Genomic DNA, 20,525 nt, shown 5'->3' with positions numbered 1-20,525 from the left:
TCACCAGAAACGGCTTTGTCATGTTGGCCACATGACCTGAAAGCTGTATGCCGGCTCCCTCGGCCAATAACGCGAGATGAGCGCCGCAACCCCAGAGTCGGTCACGACTTGACCTAATGGTCAGGGGTCTCCCACAGTTCAAACATGTCCTGACAGCGAGCTTGCTGCCAAACGTAAGGAAGAGATGGCACCCAAAGGAAATACAGTGGTACCTCGGTTTACGGATGCAATTGGTTCCGGGGAGCCAGTTGCTCCCCAAGCAGTCCGTAAACGGAGTGCCTCTTCTGTGCATGCGCAAAGCGCCAATAGAGCGGTTCTGTGCATGCGCACACCACGCAGATCACTTCTGCACATACGCACGCTGCGCAGATCGCTTCTGCGTATCTGCGCGTCGCAGAACCCGGTCTGCGGCGTTCGGAAACCGATCAATCGCAAACCGCAGCGATCGTAAACCGAGGTACCAATGTACAGAGCACAGAGTGGGAGAGACTGAGAGCAGCCTATGAGCTAGCTGTCTGCACAGCCACTCACACTCACCCTAGCGAAGAACCTCCAGATGTTGCTGGACTGCAGTCACCATTGGACATGCTGGCTGAGCCCAGCAGTATCTAGAGGGCCACATGTTTCCCGTCCCTACTCTAGTGCAAAGAGGGGGTCACCCTTTTCAAAATCCCCAGAATGCAGACTTGATGAACAGTGTGGCTAATATATTTAACACACATGATTTCCCCACCAAAGAACCCCAGGAACTGTTAAGGGTGCTGGGAATTGTAGCTCTGTGGTGGGTAAACTACAGTTCCCAGTGATCTTTGGGGGAAGCCATGCACTTTAAATGCATTGGGCCCACGTGTCTGTGATCATGTGTCTGAAAGCAGCTCTGTAGTTACTCGTAACTTAGCAATGCCTCCTTTTGTGACGTAAGTCATTTTGGCTGTGTCCCTTCCCCTCAGTAACAACCTCCCCTGGACATATTTTCATAGGACTTTATTTGAAAGGTAGATTCCAGTAAAAATCCATGCATTTTGTTGTTGTTGTTATGACAGACAGACTGTTGTTTTTATTTGTATTGTTTTTTCCCTTCCTCTTGCTTTATTCACCAGTAAGTAGCACAATCAAGTGGATTTTGCCCCTCTTAAAAAAATGTTCTTGTATTTTTGTCTTTTTTTAAATATGAAACCCACTTTTATACAGAAAAAACTTAGAACAGGCGAGGCTTTTCCACTGAAAGGTTTTCTCTCTCATTGCACATTTTAAAACGTACACTTTTCCTCTCAAGTTTTAAATTGTTCATCCTCTCACATTACCACAAAAAAGGAAAAAAGCCCACCCTCCTTACACAATTCTAAGCAGCCCCCCCTCTGGAAAAAAACTATACACTTTCATTAAAACAAATGAGAGGGGGGGCAATACTACTTCTTAAGAGGCAGGAAGAAACAGTAAAGAGACAATCACAGTTTCTAACTGTTTTTCAGACATGGCTTTCCCATAAGATTAGCTACTGAAAGACGAGAGTGTAGTCTCTTGACAAACCTCTTACCAAGCAGTATATCTATTACCCAAGCACTTAATTGTTTTGAAGTTTTAATATATTCTCTTTGACAAGAAGGCTAAATCAAACAGTGCTGTATTCAGGGGTCCTTGAATTCTTCATAGGCTGACCCTTAATTCTTCAGCCGGAGAATTTCAAACCAAAATTCTTGACCTGAATTTTATGTCAGCTGATTTATCAGCCAGGCAGTAAGCATGCTTAATCAGAACAAAGTCCTACAGCATCTCATTGTGCTTACCTTCCTACCAAGTGCGATTAAGGTGGCAATAGTCTGCATCACCCTTTCCAAAGTCATTTTGGTTTGGTTATACAATTTGGTTTGAGTTTTATTTTAACATATATATATATTTATATATTTGCCGAATGTGAGACATTCTGTTCCGTAGTTTTATTCTCATTCATGGGGAAAGAGAAGTGGAAATCTGGCAGCCTGTCTTGTAATATATTTTTTTACATTTAGTTTTTGATTTCTGCCTTCTCTTCCCCTTCCCCTCCTCCTTCCCCATTAATGGTGAAATATATCCATTTTGTTAACATCTATTTATTGTAACTCTCCCTGAGTCCATGTTTTAGGGTCGCTATAAAAATAAATAAATAGCGTGGTTCTGATCTGACCCCCCTGCTGCCAGTGCTGCCAGGATAGGCCTTAAGTATCCTGACACTGTAGTTACAGTCTCCCCTTCTGCTCTTGCTGCAGATGCAGGATATGTGACCCCCCCCAAACCCCCAAGAAATGCAGTCAATAAAACTAGTTTCTGGGAGATTGTGTTTCCTAAGGAGATGGAAAGGGGTATACATTATACATTGGGCCACTTGGGTTCTTGCGGCACCCGTTCAAAAAAGGAAATCCATCTGGGTCGGCAGTGAGGATCTGCAGACCCGTTTCTGCATGCAGAAGGGGAGTAAAGTCGAGCATGGTTCAGGATACCAGGATTATAAAACCGATTGCTTGCAAGTTGGCACAAGTTCCGCTGGGGAAATAGTAATCCCGCTGTTGTTTTAAAAAAGCAACAATAACGCAAATCAACCAAGTCCTAAGAAACTTCACAATCGTTTTGTTCGTCTTCTCATATATATGCGTGGTTTTGTTGTTGTTGTTGTTTATATCTATCTATATCTATCTATTTATATATTTATAATACATGTAAAAATTCTCCCTAGGATGCTGAATTGGGGGGTGGGGTGTAGGTAGGGATGAACAGAAGTGTAATCCATTTCTATTTTTTACTTCTTGTTTCATTTTAAAAGTTCTTCTTCCCAATATTGAAAAGAAGATAAAAGGGGGGTCTATCTATCTATCTATTAAATGGACGAGACAAACAAATAAAGTCAATAATGACTGGTTGATTATCATTTCAAAGTGGGCAAGGGGTGCCTGTATAAATAGCAGGGACCCTCTCCTCCCCAGAGACATCTTCATCTCAGGAAGAGCTATGGCTCAGTGTTAGAGATGGGCTGGAAACTGAAAAAGACTTCAGCCAAACATGTACTAGAAGGAGATTGAAGCAAAGCCTAGTGGATTAGAAATACTTCTAAAAGCCACCAGGGGGCAGTCGGTTCTTTTGGATTTTAAAACACCTTCCCCGCCCTTAAAAAAAATTCTGGCACTGTGTTTTGGCACAAACTTTTTTGTCAGCCCTTAATTAAGCTGCAGTGAAGGAGAAGAGAGGGTTCCCTTATACCCACTGAGGAACAAAACACCCTCTTGATCCACACTGCAGCCCCAAATTTGGCACAGTACGCTGTGGAAGCCATCTTGTAAGAGGCTTACGAGTGGAGGAGCCAGGGTCTTCAAAACATATATATACACAACACACGTCCCTTTCAGATTCTGAATCTGGCTGCCCATTAGAGATCTTAACCAAGTAGGCAAGGAAAACTATCCCCCTTCCTCAAGCACCTCTAAAACACAAAGCATCCCCTCTTCTCCAGCCCAATGTGGGGTGGGGAAAAGTTCATCTCTAGGTTATCCTTGAGGTGCCTGTTTTGAAAGGACAATGATGTTTGGTTTAAGTGTCTCTTAAGCTGTAGGAATGGCTGATCTCTGTCACTTCATTCATGAAAGCCCCCTGGTGAACATACTCCTCCGCTACTTTGCCCTCCCCCAAGGTGTGAGGTGTGAACTTGGGTTCTATTTGCGGGTTAGAAAAAAAGGACAGCAATGCGAGCTCATGGATGGATGAGGGAGGGAGGGAGGGAGGAGGGAGGAAATGCGTGGATGGGTTGTTTTCTCGCTTTGCAACTTTCTGACTCTCCCAACCTACTCTCTGAGCTGTGTCTTCTCTTCATCTTTCCTTCTCCCTATGCCCCCTCCTCCCTTAACTCCATCCCTACACTGGCGTTGTCTTCCTGTTGAGCGTGTTGGTGTTGGAGGAGGCGTCTTTGCCCAGGGTGCCAGTTGCCCCTGCTACACCAGGCCCAGTCACTGTGACGGTGACACCAGGGTCCTTGGGGAAAGTGTTGTGCAGCTGCAAGAACCCACCGCCACTGCCAGTTGCGCCCGGCGCAGCCGCGCCCGTCGATGCCGTTTCACTGGCACCGCCGTAGAGCGAACTGACGTTGGCTTTGGAGGGGTCCCTCGATAGTGTGTACATGGAGATGTCAGTGGAAGGGAAGCCTTTGAGGCCCACCGGTGAGGTTTCCCGAGACTGCGATGGCTCGGTGGAGCGGGAGCTGGAGCGTGACCGGCGGCGGTATCGGAAACGGTAGCTGGGCAGGCGCAAGATAGCCGACGACGAGGAAGATGGGTTTTTCAGTAGCTCCGTGCGGCTCTTGCAATGGGCTTCCCGGTTCTTCTCAATGTATATGTTGACGGCCAGGACCCCAATCATCTCGGCCAGGATGAAGGAAAGGCCACCAAAATAAAAGGACCAGCCGTAGGAGTAGTAGCTCTTCTTCTCGTCGTCGCGTTTTGTGCCAGGGTCTCCGGCATTGGCTGAGATGTAGACGATGACACCGATGATGTTACTGAGGCCTGAGGAGTTGTGGAAATAAAGAACAGTGAAATGAGGGAAGCTGTGGGGTGGGCAGGTAGAGAAGGCAGATGACTCACTGTATATGGGAATGGGTTAGGGAAAGATGAAAGCGGGAGGGGAAATGGTGGCAGTGAATGGATATGTCAGGAGTTGTCAAGGCTCGAATTGGGAGCTCCTGGCTCTGTACACAGCTGCCCTATATGTTGAGACACCGAGACACTGTGGCTGCACTGCCCTAAATCCGCCTCTGGTGGGATGAGCAGGAGGAGAAAGGAAAGATGAGGGAATGGGTAAGAAGGTAGAGGTAAATGGTTGTGAAGTTGTAGATGCATGCATGGAGTGATAAAGGAAGGGTGATAGATTGGCAGAGAAATAAGCTGTGTACACATATCCCGCTTAAAACACAGCTAGGTTGTTCTTTTCACCAATTCAGATTGAGACTGGTTTGAGTGGGGTACTGCACTGAAATGCAGCATTTCATAAGAAATGGAAGAATTGATACAGATTGTGGCTTACATCATATGTATACCTCTTCCCAAAGCAGTATTGGGAGCACCTGGATGCAAAGCAAATGGGAGTGTATACACAGCCATAGACTGGGGGATAAAGTTTTTGGTGGATCTATTCTGTCTGTCTGTCTGTCTGTCTGTCTCTGTGTGTTTCTGAATTAACCACTGAATAGACACACACATGTAACTACACTAGAGAACCAGAGAGGGATTCTTTACCCCCCACTCACCTGCAGCAACAAATAGGATGCCGGCACCTAGGATGATGTTACGCTTGGACTTGTAGACACGGCTGGCAGCCACGCAGAACCCTCCCAGCAATAGCAAGATTGCACTTAGAATGGGGAAGATGCTTGAGGCTCGTACCACACCTGTGGGGAGGGGAAGGTAGGTTGGAGGAGATTACAGTGCAGGAAATAATATATGTCGGAGAGCAGAGCTCTCTCCACAGAGAGAACTAGTATCTCAGGGTGTGTTCTGAACCAGCCTTCCTCATCCTGACATGCTAGTTTTCTACGCGTACAGGATTTCTTCAGAAAAAAAAATCTAGAGGGAAAGAAGCATTCGATGATGCAGTCTGTACCTTCACTCTGAAATGGTGGAATCCAGCAAGGGCAACGCTACAAGATTCTGCCGATAGTTTGCTTTACATAAGTAATGCCAAATCAATCCACAGCCTCTCTAGAGCCAACTTCATTTGCCTGCCTTATTGGTTGCAATACAGCATTGATGACTTGTGGCTACTGAGCTATGACACACCCTGTGTGCCTGTGTGTGGGCTGGAGAAGCTGTTGGAAACTGATGTGGGAAATGTTTCCTGTCGAAAGGTTAAAGATGCTGTTCATATTAATTATTTCCCCCACAACACTCTGAAAGGAGAGGTTGGAATTTTTGTAATTCACCTTGGACCAGTGCCTTGCCACAGTAATGGACTGGATGAGAGCCAGTAAACTAAAGCTTAATCCGAATAAGACAGAGGCACTGTTAGTGGGTGGTTTCCTAGACTGGATGGATGGGAGACTGCCTGACCTTGAGGGGGTTACATTCCCTTTTAAGGAGCAAGTATGTAGCTTCGGGGTGCTCCTGGATCCATTACTGTCACTGCCAGGTGGCCTCGGTTGTGTGGAGTGCCTTCGTCTGGTGGCCCAATTACGCCCCTATCTGGACAGTGAGACTAACTTCTGTGGCCTACGCTCTGGTAACCTCTAGCTTGGATTACTGCAGTGTGTTATACATAGGGCTGCCTCTGAAGGTGGTTTGGAAACTTCAGCTGGTGCAAAATCCAACAACCAGATTGCTCACCAGAACAAGACAATTTGAACATATAACGCTGATCTTGGATCGGCTGCACCAGCTGACAGTTTTTGGGTTCATTCTTCAGGACCTCAATGCCTGAAGGACCACCTTTCCTCATACAAACCAACCTGGACCCTGCACCTGTCATCCAAGGCCCTCCTCTATGTCCTCCCTCCCCAAAATGTTTGGAGGGTGGTAACATGAGAACGGGCCATTTCTGTGGTGGCTCTCCATCTGTGCAATGCTCTCCCCAGAGAGGCTCACCTGTTGCCTTCATTACACAACTTTAGGCATCAGGCAAAAAATTCCTTTTTACCCAGGCCTTTGGCCATTAAAAATATATTGCCTGTTAAATGGGGGGGGCTGTTCTCATGATTGTTTTATTATTATGCTATGTATTATGTTGTTGTTATTATGGTGCATAAATTATGTTCTTAATGTGGTACACCGCCCTGGGATCTTTGGATAAAGGGTGGTATATAAATCTATATATATATAAATGTAGGCATTGCACACACGGAGGTCACAGCCTTTCTCCGTAACTGCTGAACCGTAATGTAACAAATTTGGCCACAACATTCCATGGCCATCAGGGAGGAATCTGGCATTTAATTTTTCCCAAAAAACACACCTTTCAACCTAAAATAATGATTAAATACAAATAAAGTGGTGCCCAAATTAGACGTTACCACCAGAAGCTCTGAAAACTCCAGCAGCATCCAATAGAAAGGCAGATCGCACCCTGCCACCTCCAAAGCTGTGCCTCCAGATGACATCACAAAATTCCAAAGTAACCAACTGAAAACAGTCCTTTTGCAGCAACAAGGCCCAGCTTTTTCAATAGGCCGTAGCATTGCCAAGCAGGGAAAACTGAGTAGGCCGTACCATTCAGTGGGCCACAGGCAAAAAAACAACAACAACAGAAAAGGGCCTTTCACAACGGGGGGGTGGGGGTGCACAGGGATGAGGCACAACAAAGGGAGGGGGGAACACATAGCCATGGGGGGGAGGGAGGACCCTGAGTCAGCCAAAGCAGTGGGGGGTGGGTTGGGACAGTGAAAACTGAGTAGGCTGCAACATTGCCCAGTAGGCCACAGGCAAAAACTAACAGAATATGGGCCTTTCACAGGGTGGGGGAATCACAGGGATGAGGCACAACAACGGGAGAGGGGACTCACAGGGATGAGGCACAGCAAAGGGAGGGGAGAAAACACATAGCCATGGGGGGGGAGGACCCTGAGTCAGCCAAAGCAGTGGGGGTGGGGACATTTTCAGGAACACGCGTGGGTGGGGAAGTCTTATTTTTGAAACTTACAGTAGGGGAGTCGGGGTTGGGACAGGGCAGGTGAGGGGACTCTGAAGGTCAATTTAACAGAAAAGGGTTCATTTAACACAAAAACTCACAACAACGCGTGGCCGGGCCAGCTAGTTGAATATAAATAAATAGGCTTGAGCTACCTCTTGGAGTTGTCCATAGAACACTTGACTGTCCAATCACATTCCCTGAATCCATTCCCCACACTTCTTCCCTCCTGGCATTCCCTAGCATGGGACCATTTTTAATAAATCATCCTGTCCCACAAAGAAAAGCAACAATCAAACCCCACGGGAACCCTTAGAGAAAGACGTTGCATACCTGCCAACCTTACACAAGTGAAAATGTAAAGGACATGCTTGTAACACTCTGATTCTCATAGAAAGATTTACCGCCTCGGCACTCTGAGCCCCTGTATTATATGTTGACGAAGGCTCTACTCCACCTATGTTCTGCATTTATTTTAAAGTCAGACCTCTTAAACTGCAGCATGAGAAGTGGCAGGCTGTGCACTACGTGGTGCCTTAGTGGTCATGCACAGACATTTATATGTTTGCAGATACTCTAGTTGTTCTTATTTGCCATGGGTCGTCCCTTATTTTATTTTTTTGTACTCATCCCTCACAAATCACAATCTTTTCTTTTCCTTCCGTCCTTTTTCTCTTTTCCTCTTTTTGGCCTCTTGGGGATGTCTTGTTGGTTTCTGTGAGTGTGAGAACTGTCAGCCTTTGGAATTCTGCTCTCTTCCTGGAATCTCTAGAGGTTTCATGTCAGAGTGAACAGTGAATACATCTTGTTGCTTTTCAGTGCATGTGCATGCATGCAAGGCTACAATGCAGTGCACAGCCAGCTGTTCCACACACTGCAGCTGCTGAGGTATATTTTGAAATGTTGGTAACTTATTGTTGTGACAATTTTTTTTTCATATAGGTTTATTCCGTCTCAATTGTTTTTACATCACTTACTTTTTAAAATAAATCCCTAGCTTTAACCAAGTGAGCAAGCACTCTCCCAGCTATTAAATGTGTGTTAAGGGGCAGGCAAGTAAATGATTAAAGTAAGCAAGTCAATGACCAGGGCTTTCAGCAATGTTGTAATGGGAGGGAGGGTGGCTCAGACAGCTATCCTTGGTATGAGAGCTGGGGTGTAATAAGCATGTCCCTATTTTTGTCTGTGAAAATTGTTGGGAGGGTATGTGCTTGCGTGCTAGAGACAAAATGTATCTTACCCCTCACTCAGATATTTAAATGTCATGGGGGCCTCAGGAGGGAGGCGAACCTTGATGAACAGCAATATTAGTATATTTCACACATAATTTTAGGAATCCTCAAAAGCTAGATCAGGGATAAAATAAGGTAGTCATTTGGGGGCCAACTCAGCAGAATTAGTGGGGAATCCAAAATACAGAAGGGCTGGCTTACCACATTAGCCTGGATCACACATAATGCTAAGCCACAGTCTATTTAACTATGTTTTATTAAACCACGGTTTAGCATTATGTTTAAACATTGTCACAGTGACTGAACAATGTGGAATTTTTTTGGCCACAGTTTCACTGGTGGAGGAGGATGTGTGTGTGCGCCAACCGCACCCCACGCTTGCTACGTGGGTGGCGCCCCTGGACGCTTGCCGCGCGGACGGCTAGCAACACCCCTCCTGACGCTTGCCGGGCAGGCGGCTGCTCTGAGTGCTGGGGCAGGTAGCTCCGCCCCTGCACGGTTTGTAGCCATGGTTTGTGGTTGGTATACAAACCCTGCTTTGTTTTAACTGTGACATTTTTCCATGGTTTGTTTGGCCCCTCCACTCCAGATGCTCACCAAACTACCAGGCCAGAGTAATTGGAAAACAAAGCAAATTTGGGGGGAACAAGCCATGGTTTGTTTGATCATCCTTGGGACAAATTGTGGATAACTCATGGTTTGTTAAACAACCACAGCTTAGTGTTATGTGAACCAGGTCACTGTGAAGCAATACACCTATAGAGAGAGGGAGGGCATAAGTCAAAAATCTAAAATTACCTAACCGCGCCACTGGAATAGGGGCAGAAGTTTAACAGTGATAAGGTCCAGAAAAAAGAAGGTACTGCCTCTGATTAGGAGAGACAGGGAGCAGCATATGAGAATTTTTTTCAGAGTAGAAAAGTAGATTTACTTATGCGCAAGTGACTCCATCCTAACTCATGTCAAATCAGAATGGATTTTCAGAGGGACAACCAAGAGAACTCTCTTGCCGCCAGGGCTAATGTCAGTTCCAAAATATGAGCTTCAGTGTCTCAGCTGTACAGGCATTGGAAAGGAGGAAGGCAAATCTGTCTTGCATTGTTTTTGCTTAAAGGGGAATGTGAAATGGCTGCTCCTCTTTCCCTTTGAAAAATATCAGTATATTATTTTAAAATACTGTATGTATCATCATTTTTTTTAATCCTCTGTAGGCACAGGCCTGATGGAGCTGTTTAAGGGAAAGGTGAGGACTTCTGAGAAGAAGGAACTGTTAAGAGCAGCTGGCAGAAAAAAATGTCATTCATAAATTCTTGGCTAATCTTTTCAATTAGACGAGAGTAAATTGTAGTAAAAATATTAAGATGGCATTGGCTTGCAGATAGAGAAGCACCTCCAAAATTGCTTTGGTCATGAAGTACACCCATGTTGGGCAACAAGACTTTGAGCACCCAGTCCTAGAAATGTACATGGGATATTTGTACCCATTCCTGGCCTGAGGGCTCTTTCTCCCCCACCTCCCTCTCACCACCACAAGACACTTGATGTCCAGGTTAGTGTTTAGGGGTGACATTATTCTGGACAAATATCTGCACCAACTTTTGTCAACCCCCAAAGTGTACCATAAGTGTGCTGTTGGAACCAAAGCTTTCCTGAACTGAACTAGCCTTGCTAGCTGGCTTTGGGTCAGAGGAGGTGAGATACAGGAGGTCTCTGAATAAGATCTTCCTTATGTGTTTTCTTCTTGTTGTTGTTATTATTGTTGTTGTTGTGGTGGTGGTTGTGAGTCCCATTGTGAGTTACAACAATTTAATATTCAGAATTAAAAACAGGTAAAACAGAATGCAGATACAGGAATAGAATGGGCCCTAAAAACATACACCTCGGGTATCAAAGGCACAATTTGGATTAGGACCTGAGGTCAGTATTGTGTCTCCAGCAGTGGCCAATGAGATGCCCCTGGAAATCTCATCTGGATGGAGGCTGTAACCTGCTTTGGGATGGGACTACCCTCCCCACCCCCCCGGCCGCTGCCTGAAAAATAAAATTCACAGCCTGAGAGTACTCCTAGATCCAGTTGGATGAACTCTTTTCACCTGTTTGGCTGGTTTGCAAGCTGTGTTCCTCCTGAGAGGAGGTGGATCTGGCCTCAGTTACCCATGCACTAGTTACATACAGACTGGCCTGTTCCATTGTTCTCTACAGGAGAACAATGCAGTTTGGAATTGGTATAAAGCCCAGTTGCCAGGATGCTTGGTAGGAGCAATGCAGTGGCCTCAAACGCAGTAGTTTCCAATCAGTGTTCAAGGATCAGTTTAAAGTGCTGATTAATAGCTTGGTCTCAGAACATTTGGGGGCTTTAAAGATTATCTTAGCCACCCTGAGCCTGGTTTTTAAACCGGGAAGGCTGGGGTATAAATAAAAAAATTTTATTATTTATCTTTATTTATTTATCTTTTTATTTGCCCATATGAACCTGTCCAGGCTTAGATCAGCATGGGAGACTGCTCGCTGGCACACCTTTAGCAATTATTTGATTGGTGGGTACCACAGACAAAGCCTTCTCAGCAGCAGCAGCACCACCACTGTTGCGGCATTCTCTCACAGGGAAGGTCTAACAAGCTACTTCCCTTCCCACTTTTAGACAGTGCTTGAATATGATTGACAGCACTGTGTTTTGCTGGCTTTGGATGCTGCCGTGTTTTTCGTTTTTCTATTTTTGTGCTCTACTTGATTTCCAATTATTTTTCTTTGAATATACCATAAGTCACATTGGAAAGTTGGTTTGGCAAAAAGGGTATAAATTAATTAAATAAAAATAAATGGACAGATAAATAAACAGAAAGAAGGAGATAACTATCTATGGCCACATGCTCCAAGCGTCTGGTAATCCGAGCTGTATTGCTTCTGAATATGGAGGATGCAGTTAGCTGTCATGGCTAATACCATTCCCCCATGAATGTCTAATCCTTTTACATGAATGACCTCCCGAGGGCTAATGTTACTTATATGCAAGCACACAGGCCTCTCTCTCTCTCTCTCTCTCTCTCTCTCTCTCTCTCTCTCTCTCTCTCTCTCTCTCACACACACACACACACACACACACACACATCTCCTGACCAGGCAGTTTGCATTTAAATTTACCTACATATATTAATCAAGGTGGGATGCGGGTGCAGCGCCGTCTTAAGCACTCCCGGCGCCGTGGTGTGCCAGATCCCTCCGGCGCCCACTGGATCCCTCCGGAGCCCTCCCGTCCCGTTCCGGCGCCCTACCACCCTGTTTCCCAGCGCGGTGGGCGCCGCGCACAGCGCGGGTGCAACAGGCACTGCTGCGCGGCAGGCGGGCGGGCAGGCGCAGCTGCGCGGCGGACCGGTCGGCCAGCGGGTGGGCGCAGCTTGCGGCGCCCTCCTGGCGGGCCGGTGCCATGGTGCCCTGCGCCACCCAGCCTGCACGTTGGGCCGGCCCTGTGCGGGTGGCACTGTGGGTTAATAATAATAATAATAATAAATTTATTATTTATACCCCGCCCATCTGGCTGGGTTCCCCCAGCCACTCTGGGCGGCTTCCAACAAAACAGAAATTCTAAAATACAGAAATCCATCAAACATTAAAAGCTTCCCTAAACAGGGCTGTCTTGAGATGCCTTCTAAAGGTCTGGTAATTGTTGTTCTCTTTGACCTCTAGTGGGAGGGCATTCCACAGGGTGGGTGCCACTACTGAGAAGGCCCTCTGTCTAGTTCCCTGCAACTTGGCTTCTCGCAGTGAGGGAACCGCCAGAAGGCCCTCGGTTAAACCACAGAGCCTAGGGCTTGCTGATCAGAAGGTTGGCGGTTCGAATCCCCGCGATGGGGTGAGCTCCCTTTGCTTGGTCCCAGCTCCTGCCAACCTAGCAGTTCAAAAGCATGTCAAAGTGCAAGTAGATAAATAGGTACCACTCCAGTGGGAAGGCAAACAGCGTTTCCGTGTGCTGCTCTGGTTCGCCAGAAGCGGCTTTGTCATGCTGGCCACATGACCCGGAAGCTGTACGCCAGCTCCCTCAGCCAATAAAGCGAGATGAGTGCCGCAACCCCAGAGTCGGTCACGACTGGACCTAATGGTCAGGGGTCCCTTTACCTTATGAATCAAGGCAGCACCCCGCCCTTTCCAAAAGGAAGTTTCATGAAAAAAATTGAATGATATTCAGGGCAGGGAGGAATACTTTTTTTGCACTTGCTTTTTCAAATTCAAGGCAATTAAATCACTGCAGAGCCCTAATTTGGCTGGAGCCTCTACCCCAGAGAGTAGTCAGCGTAAAGATGATTCCAGCCTTGCATTTGATATTTACCTGGCAGGGGTGGGGTGGGGGACGCAAGAAGCCACTCAGCAGAACTGATGGGGAATCCTTGGCATTTCCGACACAGCTGCATCTACCCTGCCGCTGCCCCTTTATAACTTGTCAGTAATCTCCAGCATGAAGAAATGGTGAGTGAACTCCTTCTCTGCAACATGGCAGACTCAAAGGAATCCACGGCACTGAGAAGCAGCTACATCCCTTTTGCAGTACAGTAAACCCCCCCCCCCCAAGGAAACTACAATATTTGATGCACCCCCCTTTCAATACGTAGGAGTTGCTGTCCATCTCCAGCTAAATCTTGAGGGCGGCTTCTGTATCTCAGCCCCAGCAACCTCTAACACTGAGATTCAGTGGTATTCAAACTCTGTTTCCCCTGGTAACGGAGAACAGTAGAGACACATTGCTGCCGAGGCCAAGGCACGGGAATGAATAAGCCCCCTATTTATACGTACGTAGGAGGTATTCCGCGCTGTCGTGATCGTAGTCTGTGTCCTCTGGAAAATGGTTGATTTTCACGCACACCCCTCGCTTTAGCCCTAGAGTGGAGGGAGACAGAGATGACCAGCAGCATTCAAAGCAGTTCTGTGAACGCGGCTTGAGCTCAGAGCAGTGTTTTGATGCATCTCCTGGTAATTGGCCCCAACTTTGTTGGATTTTCTGTGACACACAATGTTCCCTACCAAATCCCAAGCTCTTACAAAATCTCAGCGCAGTCTGCCAAGCCCCATTTCTCGAGGCAGGCCCCTCCACTATTAAGTGCTACCTCTTAGGAACATAAGAAACTGCCTTGTACTGAGTCAGACAACAAATCCATCTAGCCCGGTATTGTTTACACTGGTCAGAGTTTTTCTTAGTCTTATTTGGAGATGCTGGGAATTGAACCTAGGACTTTCTGCATGCAGGGCAGATGCACCACCACTGAGCTATTGTCCTTCCCAAGAAGCCACCTAGAGCACCTAGGGGCACCGGGGACCTTCTTCAGGCCTGGAGTGGTAGGTTACCATAGTCACCAACATTGCTCTGGTAGTCCCCTAGTAAGCTGAGTTACGATTGGCTAGTTGGTGGTTGCCAGCTCATTTGGCAAAGGTGTCTAAACTTTAAGGCACAGAGCGAGTCTCCACTTCATTCTCAAGATGTGGTGATGGTCAGTGTCTTGGGAAGTTTAAAGAAGGGATGCATCACAGGTGACAATTCTATCAATGGCTATCTAGCCACAACGACTAAATAAAATAGTCATATTTATGTGTGCCATTCACTACAGAGTAAAGGTAGGGAGGGTTATTATCTTTGCGTTCTGCTTTTTGGGCGTCTCTGAGCTGTCTGCTTGGTTGCTATGGGAAGCAGGATGCTGGAATAGATGGTTCTATGGTCCATCAGGACCTTTCTGGTGTCAGCCTTCACCAGACCTGGTGGTCTCCAGATGTTTTGGGCCACAACACCCATCACTCCTCCACTGACCCTGCCTGTTCTCCTTGTAGTCCTGTGCTGCTGAGGCATTCATCAATCAGACAGAAGCAGGCCTATCACTATGATGTCACATTTAAATGGCACTGAATTAACTGCTGTGTTTCTCTTAACAATCTCACAGTGCCCATTCCCCATGGAAAAGGCAAAAGCAGGCAGCATGATTGCACCAACAGGAGTTTGGATGTTTGTCTTTTTAATTTTATTTTTTAAATGTTTTTAAAAATTCCTTTCAGTAGCACTTTAGAGACCAACTAAGTTTGTCATAAGTATGAGGTTTCGTGTGCATGCACACTTCTTCAGATACTTGCATGCACACGAAAGCTCATACCTATGACAAACTTAGTTGGTCTCTAAGGTGCTACTGGAAGGAATTTTTTTAGTTTTTGTTTTGACTACGTCAGACCGACACGGCTACCTACCTTTAAAATGTTTGTGATTCAGTGCAAAAAAAAAGCAAAAAAGGAATGAACATTTAAAAAACACCAGAAAAAGGCGAATGGCAGCCTGTTTAAAAAGTAACGAGGGAGGGAAGGGACTGTGTTGCAAGTAGGGATAAAAGGAAAAAATCCATTTTGTTTCTGTTTTGCTGAGAAACTACCTAGTGAACCAAAAGACAATTACTCTTTGAAATGTACATTTCTCTGAATTTTGCAATGCTGTTCCAAATAATATGCACAAAAAGCATATATGGCAAACAAAAAATGCATTATATTAGGGGGAAATCGCTTGTACAAATATGTGTATTAGACAAAAATGCATCCAAAAATAAGTATTTTAGGAGAAATGTGCAAAATGAAGCTGATAATTCCCCCCCCCCATGAGGATTAAAAATTATATTCAGGTTGATGCAGAAACTGAATTTAAGACTGTAAAAATGAGAAACTGAGAGAACCCAAATTTGACAGTTTCATCCATCCTTAGCTGCTGGCCATGTAATGATGGAAGCGTAGGAGGCCAATGCAGGCAAAATCTTGCTGATGAGCAGCTTGATGAGGAAAAGGACGGAGGCTGAAATTAGTCTCCCTCTCTGGAGCTGATAATCTGCATCATTTCAACCTTTCTGAAAGGTCTCTGGAATTCAGGTACGAGTGGTAGGTAGTGACAATGTAATGAAGGAATGCAGGGGCAAGTCATGCAGAGCTGAGGGGCTTCACCAACTTTGTCACCATGTGCATCGCAGATTGTAGGCCATGCCTGGTGGATCCCAAGTGGGTCTGGTGAGCCGGAAAGGACCCTGAGGATAATCTAGTCCAGGCATAGGCAAACTCAGCCCTCCAGATGTTTTAGGACTGCTACTCCCATCATCCCTGACCACTGGTCCTGTTAGGTAGGGATCATGGGAGTTGTAGTCCCAAAACATCTGGAGGGCCAAGTTTGCCTATGCTTGATCTTAGTCCAACCCCCTGCAATGCAGGAATATGCAGTTGTCCCATATGGGGATTGAACCTGCAACCTCGGTACAGTATATCAACACCATGCTCTAATCCACTGAGCTATCAATGACTCTGTTTAGGGTCAGAAATATCACCACAAGCCGTGACCCTATAAAAGCGGGGCACCAACAAGGGATTTCCTCTAGGTACAAACAGGGCTTCAGAGGCTTATTTAGGACCACAGTAAGAAAGGGAAACGGCTAGTGTGGAAGAACCCTAATTTTGCTCTGTGGGGGTGTGGCAGCATGAGAAGGCGGAAGCGGGCAGCGAGCATTTAAAGGCTTTCTTTTTCTTGGGGAGAACCTGGGATCTTTGACTGCGCCTTGTGTGGGCAACATGGCAGCCTGTTTACTGTTATGTGGGTAGAGTGAGGAATTCTAGAGTAAGGAGAGAGCTTTCACAACAGCAACAATATGTACTTGATTGCAGTTGGTGTCATGCCCACTGTGACAGGCGGGATTGTGTTGGGTTTGTAGACTGTAAGGGCCACATAGGGGAATAGGAAGCCCCTATCAGTTTGAGGGGCAGACCACCCACTGCCAGTGGAGATGGGGCAGGTTTTTGCCTCTCGGCAGTTGTATCACCAAGACCAGTGCTTTAGTTTTCTTTTGTAAGACTGCATGCTTTCCGAGTTACATAGGAGAAAGCAAAGGGGTACACTCCAGATTAGGGACTAACCCTGCTCCCTGCCTCTGGTGACCCCACCCATTAAAAATCAAGCCTGCTCCTTGCTCCATCGTGTATTCTGTTCCTTGGTCACAAGTGTGGCTGAATAGTGGGACAGTGGGACGCAATGTTGGTGACTGGCTTTTAGAATATATCTATATAGACAGATTCTTTCATTGCTGCTCCAGCTGCCTTCCTCTCATCCTGTCTCATCAACTGAATCTCTCAGTCAACAGCTGCTAGGCCATACTATTGGATATTGGGTTGCTGCCAAGCTTGCAGCTTAAGTTTGGAATTGTCATCCTTTGTTTCAATTGTGTTTTACAGAGAATCTAGATATTATTGCCAGCTTGTTGTATTCCAGTGTTTTTTTCCAGAACCGATTTGTATTATTTTTATTCATTCATGCAATAAAACTGCTGCGTCAGCCTGTCTGGTGTGGAGCAGGAAACCATTAAACTTTTCTGAGCTACTGTGCCTTTAGTTAAAAGCTTCTGTCTTGTGGCTTCTGCCTCTTAATTGCTTCCCATTCAGCATGGCTGGTGAATTGCCCTGTAATTAGCCAGCTTCTATTCCCTGTAAATGCCGGGGAGGGGGGTTGATTACTGGTATCCTCTCATATTTTCTTCCTCTTTTCTTATTGTGAAATAACATTATTTTACAATACGGAAGACAAAATAATGTGGGAAATTAGTAATCAAATCCTCCCACCCCACAGGGTAGGAACTCACTAATTAAGAGCAATTAAGAGGATTCATAATTAATACTGCTGACACATTGCAAAGGAAGCAATTAGATGTAAAAGCTGCAAGGAGAATCATAGAATCATAGAAGAGTTGGAAGGTACCCTTAGGGTCATCTAGCCCAACCCTCTGCAATGCAGGAAGCTTCCAAGTAAAGTTGCAGGGGGTGTCTGCTGAATCAAGCTTACATAACATTTTACAACCATCTTAGCCACGAGCAGAACCACCATCTGAATTTTCTTTCATGCTAAGTGGGGGAAAGCAGTGTCTCAGCAGTACTAAACAGCCCTTCATTTTTAATCAGCACTGAACCACAAAGATTTATGCCTTAGGACAGGCACCCCCAAACTGCGACCCTCCAGATGTTTTGGCCTACAGCTCCCATGATCCCTAGCTAACAGGACCAGTGGTCAGGTATGATGGGAATTGTAGTCCAAAACATCTGGAGGGCCGAAGTCTGGGGATGCCTGCCTTAGGACCTAGGTCCAATACTTTTCTCGCGAGTTCTTTCCACTAGTTTCATTTCCTCTTCTTCCAACCTTTTCTCATGGTAGATGAATCGTACACTAAGGGCTTCTCCCTTGTCACATCTTTGTTATGATTTGCTCCAGCTTGGTGTGCTGTCCTACAATTCTCCTGTCTCCCTCTCCTTATTTTCCAGTGTTTTTTTTTTCCTAAACTTGCTTTCCAGAGAGGGTGTTCAGGTTCCTGGCCAGTGGCCGCCCCTGAATCCTGTCCCAGAACTTTATTGAATGGATTAACAACGTTTGGACTGCGCCCCTCACCTTCTAAGCAGCATATCCTCCAGAGGCCTGAATGGGTGAGCCCTCCAGGATCCTTCTTGTCTTTCTGGGGGGTTTCCTCGGTAGATATGTTGGTGGTATTGCAGATGAAGGCACGGGCATACAGCCAGTAATCTGTGCCAATGGCGATGATCATGAGGCCAAAGGCTGCAAAGGCCCCCACAGTGGTGAGCAGGATCTGGACACCTTTCTCACACCAGACCATCCTCTCCTCATTCCAGCGTTTAAGTGACTCCAGCTTGGCGGCAAGAAAGAAAACTGGGAGTGGTGAAGAAAAATAGTGGTGGTGATGCTTTCAAGGAAGCAGGTGATGAGTGCCTTGTCTATTGTGGTTGGCTTCCTCTTCCAGTCAGCAGAATCTAAAAGCACAAGAGGCTTTTGGAAAATGGCACCAGGAGACTATTGTCTTTCACTGAGTTCAATGTGTAGAAGAAACCGGGATATAAGATGGGCTGGGAAGGTTGTCCTAACAACTGTTGCAAAACCCTAGGGAATCCTGTGAAGAACACAAGCAGAGCTCCTTCTGAATTGCTTCTGACTATTAGATTCTCTTGGAAGCGCTCTCTTCAGATATTCTGTAGAATATCTAGTTGGACTTCAAGATAAGTTTCCAGAGAAGGTGCAATAAGTTTTGGAGAATATCTGGGAATTTTATGGACGATTTCTGAGGAAATTCTGGAGATCTGTCAGACTAGTTCTCTGGAGGACACAGTCAGACGATGAAGGCTTGGGTAGCAGCTGGAAATAGCCAGGGGAGGATAACTGAAGAGTTTCTGGATCACTGTTGTGCAAATCCTGAAGAGCAGGTAGAAAAACCTCTGGAAGGCTTCATCTGGATTACATCTAGATGCCTATTGGTGGAGTACTGGAAGGCTACAATGGAATATCTAGGTACCTACTGGAGATTTTCTGGAAGCTTGCAAGATCCTTTCTGGAGGTGTACTAAATTACAACTGGAGAGCTCCTAGAGATTTCTGGGGGGAAATCTGTATCTTCTCTAGGTTCTTCTTCTTCTTCTTCTTCTTCTTCAAATCTGGATGGCCACTGAGGAACCCATAGAGGTTCTATGGAGAAAATAGGACTTTCAAATATATTTTGTGGTAAAATTCTGTTTCTTCTTAATATGCAGCTTCAGCAAGTTTCAGGGAAGCCTAGAAATGTTTCCCGTTTCTTTATGCCAAGTTTACTTGACTTCCTTTTTAAAAATGTGCTTGTCCTCAGTTTCTTCCTTTCGGGTTTCTCTGAGTTTGGGAGACTTTAAGTTTCAGCTTCTGCTCTTCAGTTTGAGGCACACGTCGGTTTATGAGGATCGCTTGATCTCTCTGACTCAACTTGACATGGAGCCAACTAGTTGTGTGACTTAATGATTTCTGGGCAAAGGGGAGGAAATGAAGAAAGACAGAAAAAAAGAAAGAATTGAGTAAAGACTGCAGAGGGGGGAAGTTTTTAAACCAATCCCTGATACCTTGATGTTCATTGCAGGTATTCTGGTCCTCAGATAAACTATTTATTTATTTAATAAATTATTAAATAAATCAATAGTTCATCTAGTGATCTGCACTCCTATCCTTATTGCTAGTGGACTTGGTGGTTTACAATAACAAAATCAGCAACAACTGTAGAAGCAGGAGAAATTGAGTGTAAAAATAATGTAGGCACTTGTAAACAGTAAAAGGCAATGAAAAGGGCCTCAGCCATTAGTCAAAGCTATTAAAGGCATTTGATATCAAGACAGTGCTTTTCATTATTAATTTAAACAACACAGTTTAAAAGTATATAGTTTGATGAGGTGGTGCTTAAAATGATTAGAGACCAAACTTCCCAGCTCTGTCCCTCCTTCACAAACATGTATTTCCCCTCAGCAACATAGGCTAGTTGCCCTCTGATGGGTTCTTCTCAGACTTGTATTTTACTTTCTTTCAAGATTAAAATAGATTTGCAGTCATCCAGGGGTGGAGGAAGGGGGGTGCGGTGGGAGTGGGCCGCCCCGCGTTTCGCCACTGAGGGGGGTGACAAAATGCTGGGCTGCACTCACCGCGGGGCCTGCAGCGTGCCAGAGCCACGCATCTCTCCTGTGAGTGACACGGTGGCTTGGGCGCCCGCAGGCTCCGCGCTGCCCCAAACGGTCCGCCTGCTTCCTCCCCCTCAGCTGTAGGGCGGCTGAGTGGGAGGAGGCAGGCAGACTCCTTGGATGCCCCACAGAGCGTCCTGCCCTG

The 20,525-nt window shown here is 46.0% G+C and overlaps 1 protein-coding gene across 1 annotated transcript; it reads right to left on the bottom strand.

Annotated features, from left to right (window-relative positions):
• Positions 1 to 3,879: 3,879 nt before the first annotated feature.
• CACNG8 (calcium voltage-gated channel auxiliary subunit gamma 8) lies at positions 3,880 to 18,802 on the bottom strand. The gene is made up of 4 exons (XM_035136242.2): positions 18,292 to 18,802; positions 13,650 to 13,733; positions 5,264 to 5,404; positions 3,880 to 4,523 (listed from the first exon to the last, which is right to left on the bottom strand). The coding sequence occupies exons 1-4, from the start codon at positions 18,512 to 18,514 to the stop codon at positions 3,880 to 3,882; spliced, it is 1,092 nt and encodes a 363-aa protein (XP_034992133.1). The 5' UTR covers positions 18,515 to 18,802.
• Between the last annotated feature and the right edge of the window lie 1,723 nt (positions 18,803 to 20,525).

This window comes from Zootoca vivipara, chromosome 13, assembly GCF_963506605.1.
Source record: "Zootoca vivipara chromosome 13, rZooViv1.1, whole genome shotgun sequence".
Classification (NCBI taxonomy): Eukaryota; Metazoa; Chordata; class Lepidosauria; order Squamata; family Lacertidae; genus Zootoca; species Zootoca vivipara.
Note: the sequence above shows the minus strand (reverse complement) of the source record. Positions and strands in the feature narration are given on the sequence as shown.